The sequence below is a fragment of the Oncorhynchus tshawytscha genome, linkage group LG11 (assembly GCF_018296145.1).
Source record: "Oncorhynchus tshawytscha isolate Ot180627B linkage group LG11, Otsh_v2.0, whole genome shotgun sequence".
NCBI lineage: Eukaryota > Metazoa > Chordata > Actinopteri > Salmoniformes > Salmonidae > Oncorhynchus > Oncorhynchus tshawytscha.
The window spans coordinates 51567770-51572769 of record NC_056439.1 but is presented as its reverse complement, the minus strand read 5'-3'; the positions used below and the strand labels follow the sequence as shown (position 1 = coordinate 51572769).

General features: G+C 46.0%; 1 protein-coding gene across 1 annotated transcript in view; it reads right to left on the bottom strand.

Annotated features, from left to right (window-relative positions):
- The window catches only part of sos2 (son of sevenless homolog 2 (Drosophila)), a 102564-nt gene that overhangs the window by 19466 nt on the left and 78098 nt on the right, over positions 1-5000 (bottom strand). The window contains 3 exon segments of the mRNA XM_042330298.1: positions 1417-1529; positions 2347-2469; positions 3489-3570. Of these exon segments, the coding sequence (XP_042186232.1) occupies positions 1417-1529; positions 2347-2469; positions 3489-3570 (318 nt within the window).

Below are 5000 nucleotides of genomic sequence, written 5' to 3'. Positions count from 1 at the left end.
ATTGAGGTAGTGCTGTAGTGGTATTGTAATGGTACTGTAGTAGTATTGGGTTAGTACTGCGGTGGTACTGTAGTAGTACTGTGGTGGTACTGTAGTAGTATTGAGGTAGTACTGTAGTAGTATTGAGGTAGTACTGTAGTAGTATTGAGGTAGTAGTGTAGTGGTACTGCAGTATTGAGGTAGTACTGTAATATTGAGGTAGTACTGTAGTAGTATTGAGGTAGTGCTGTAGTGGTATTGTAATGGTACTATAGTATAATTGAGGTAGTGCTGTAGTGGTATTGTAATGGTACTGTAGTAGTATTGGGTTAGTACTGTGGTGGTACTGTAGTAGTATTGAGGTAGTACTGTAGTGGTATTGTAATAGTATTGAGGTAGTAATGTAGTGGTACTGTAGTATTGAGGTAGTACTGTAGTGGTATTGTAGTATTGAGGTAGTGCTGTAGTGGTATTGTAGTGGTACTGTAGTAGTATTGAGGTAGTACTGTAGTGGTATTGTAGTAGTATTGAGGTAGTACTGTAATGGTACTGTAGTATTGAGGTAGTACTGTAGTGGTATTGTAATGGTACTGTAGTAGTATTGAGGTAGTACTGTAGTGGTATTGTAATGGTACTGTAGTAGTATTGAGGTAGTAGTGTAGTGGTACTGTAGTATTGAGGTAGTAGTGTAGTGGTATTGTAATAGTATTTTAACGGTACTGTAGTAGTACTGTAGTATTGAGGTAGTACTGTAGTGGTACTGTAGTATTAAGGTAGTACCGTAGTGGTATTGTAATGGTCCTGTAGTAGTACTGTAGTAGAATTGAGGTAGTACTGTAGTAGTATTGAGGTAGTACTGTAGTGGTATTGTAGTAGTACTGAGGTAGTACTGAAGTGGTATTGTAATGCTACTGTAGTATCGGGGTAGTACTGTAGTATTGAGGTAGTACTGTAGTACTGAGGTAGTGCTGTAGTATTGAGGTAGTACTGTAGTGGTATTGTAATGGTACTGTAGTATTGAGGTAGTAGTGTAGTATTGAGGTAGTACTGTAGTACTGAGGTAGTACTGTAGTATTGAGGTAGTACTGTAGTGGTATTGTAATGGTACTGTAGTATTGAGGTGGTAGTGTAATATTGAGGTAGTAGTGTAGTACTGAGGTAGTACTGTAGTACTGAGGTAGTAGTGTAGTATTGAGGTAGTAGTGTAGTATTGAGGTAGTAGTGTAGTGGTACTGTAGTATTGAGGTAGTAGTGTAGTATTGAGGTAGTACTGTAGTATTGAAGTGGTACTGTAGTATTGAGGTAGTAGTGTAGTAGTACTGTAGTATTGAGGTAGTAGTGTAGTGGTACTGTAGTATTGAGGTAGTACTGTAGTATTGTGGTAGTAGTGTAGTATTGTAGTAGTACTGCAGTGGTACTGTAGTATTGAGGTAGTACCTCGTAGCTGAATAATGCTGCTGATGTACTCCTCCAGTCTGCCTCGTAGCTCAGGGTCGTTCTCAAAGTCATAGAAATGATGTTCCACCCACTGACGGAAAACATTCAGGACCCTGAGAGAGAGACACACGAATGATCAGTCAAATTAATTTATAAAGCACTTTTTAGATCAATAGTTATCACTGTGATTTAAAAAAAAATATCGTATTTTGAGAGATGCCACAGTAGAAAGTCGTAAGGTTAGGGCCACAGGAATGGTGATGATGGACCGCCCCTGATTGGACAGCGGGAGGGTGCGATGGACTCTGATTGGACAGCGGGATGGTGCGATGGACTCTGATTGGACAGTGGGATGTACTCTGATTGGACAGTGGAATGTACTCTGATTGGACAGTGGAATGTACTCTGATTGGACAGTGGAATGTACTCTGATTGGACAGTGGAATGTACTCTGATTGGACAGTGGAATGTACTCTGATTGGACAGTGGAATGTACTCTGATTGGACAGTGGGACGGAGTCTGATTGGACAGTGGGAAGGAGTCTGATTGGACAGTGGGAAGGAGTCTGATTGGACAGTGGGAAGGAGTCTGATTGGACAGTGGGACAGTGGGAAGGAGTCTGATTGGACAGTGGGAAGGAGTCTGATTGGACAGTGGGAAGGAGTCTGATTGGACAGTGGGACAGTGGGAAGGAGTCTGATTGGACAGTGGGAAGGAGTCTGATTGGACAGTGGGAAGGAGTCTGATTGGACAGTGGGACAGTGGGAAGGAGTCTGATTGGACAGTGGGAAGGAGTCTGATTGGACAGTGGGACAGTGGGAAGGAGTCTGATTGGACAGTGGGACAGTGGGAAGGAGTCTGATTGGACAGTGGGAAGGAGTCTGATTGGACAGTGGGAAGGAGACTTGATTGGACAGTGGTGATTATACCGGAGTTGGACGGGTTGGACGTACTCCCTCCGGAACCTCTGTAGCTCTGCAGCCATTGGCTGATCTCCGTTCCATAGCGCCTGCTTGTCTGCCTCGGTGGGCTCCGGCTCTGGGATCTCAATCCTGTGTGTCAACAATAGAAACCACAGAACAGAGAACACAGACAACCAAAGCTTTATACAGGGGACATCAGATCTGAAGGACAAAACAGAACTAGCAGACTTTTAATTTAAATTTTATTTAACCTTTATTTATAACTTGGAAAGTCAGTTAAGAACAAATTCTTATTTACAATCATGGCCTACACCGGCCAAACCCGGACGATGCTGGGCCAATTGGGACTCCAAATCACGGCCGGCTGTGATACAGCCTGGATTCGAACCAGGGTGTCTGTTGTGACGCCTCTTGCACTGAGATGCAGTGCCTTAGACCACTGTGCCACTCGGGAGCCCAGACAACACAGCATATTACCATCAACAGGTTAGGAGCCAGGATACAGTCATAGGCTGAGTGACAAATGGCCCTATATAGGGCACTACTTTAGACCAGGGGTCCACGGGGCTCTACTTCAGACCGGGGGTCCACGGGGCTCTACTTTAGACCGGGGGTCCACGGGGCTCTACTTCAGACCGGGGTCAACGGGGCTCTACTTCAGACCGGGGTCAACGGGGCTCTACTTTAGACCGGGGTCCACGGGGCTCTACTTTAGACCGGGGTCCACGGGGCTCTACTTCAGACCGGGGTCAACGGGGCTCTACTTCAGACCGGGGTCCACGGGGCTCTACTTCAGACCGGGGTCCACGGGGCTCTACTTCAGACCGGGGTCCACGGGGCTCTACTTTAGACCGGGGTCCACGGGGCTCTACTTTAGACCGGGGTCCACAGGGCTCTACTTTAGACCGGGGGTCAACGGGGCTCTACTTTAGACCGGGGGTCCACGGGGCTCTACTTTAGACCGGTGGTCCACGGGGCTCTACTCTTCAAACCAGGGGGTCCATACTTCTGATATTGATTACTGAATAGTTGGGAAAGAGCTGGGAAGAAAGGCATTTCACTGTACCTGTGCGCGTGACAATAAAACTTTTAAAAAATGCCTTGGCCCCTGCACAAACACAACACACTGGTAAGCAGGTCCGACCTACCTGTCTATCAGGAGGCCGAGGAGCTCGTGGGGCTTGCAGAAGGACCGGTAGGTGGTCAGAAAAGTGCGCACAAAGTTGGGATCTAAAGGACGGCAGAAACGTGTATTGAATCATAACACTTGCATCATAAATAATCACATTTCTTTGTATTTGTAATAACATCAAATGGATCAGAAATACAGTGTAGACATTGTTCATGTTGTAAATGACTATTGTAGCTGGAAACGACTGATTTTTAATGGAATATCTACATAGGTGTACAGAGGCCCATTATCAGGAGTGGGAGGCCCCGGTGCACAACTGAGCTTTTCCAGCTACAATAGTCATTTACAACATTAACAATGTCTACACTGTATTTCTGATCAATTTGATGCAATTTTGCAATGGACAAAAAAAATTTGCTTTTCTTTCAAAAACAAGGACATTTCTAAGTGACCCCAAACTTTTGAAGTGTGTGTGTGTGTTTCTATATATTTATACACACACACACACACACACACACACACACACACACAGCAAAAAAATAAATGTCCCTTTTTCAGGACACTGTCTTTCAAAGATAATTCGTAAAAATCCAAGTAACTTCACAGATCTTCATTGTAAAGGGTTAAACACTGTTTCCCAGGCTTGTTCACTGAACCATAAACAAGCAATGAACATGCACCTGTGGAACGGTCGTTAAGACACTAACAGCTTACAGAAGGTAGGCAATTAAGGTCACAGTTATGAAAACTTAGAACACTAAAGAGGCCTTTCTACTGACTCTGAAAAACACACAAAGAAAGATACCCAGGGTCCCTGCTCATCTGCGTGAACGTGTCTTAGGCATGCTGTAAGGAGGCATGAGGACTGCAGATGTGGCCAGGGCAATAAATTGCAATGTCCATACTGTGAGACGCCTAAGACAGCGCTACAGGGAGACAGGACGGACAGCTGATCGTCCTCATAGTGGCAGAACACATGTAACAACACCTGCACAGGATCGGTACATCCGAACATCACACCTGCGGGACAGGTACAGGATGGCAACAACAACTGCCCGAGTTACACCAGGAACGCACAATCCCTCCATCAGTAACAACGTCACCTATGGGCAGAAACCCACCGTCGCTGGACCAGACAGGACTGGAAAGAAGTGCTCGTCATTGACGAGTCGGGTTTTTGTCTCACCAGGGGTGATGGTCAGATTCACGTTTAATGTCGAAGGAATGAGCGTTACACCGCGGCCTGTACTCTGGAGCGGGATCGATTTGGAGGTGGAGGGTCCGTCATGGTCTGGGGCGGTGTGTCACAGCATCATCGGACTGAGCTTGTTGTCATTGCAGGCAATCTCAATGCTGTGTATTACAGGGAAGACATCCTCCTCCCTCATGTGGTACCCTTCCTGCAGGCTCATCAACCCTCCAGCATGACAATGCCACCAGCCATACTGCTCGTTCTGTATGTGATTTCCTGCAAGACAGGAATGTCAGTGTTCTGCCACGGCCAGCGAAGAGCACGTCGGGGACCTGT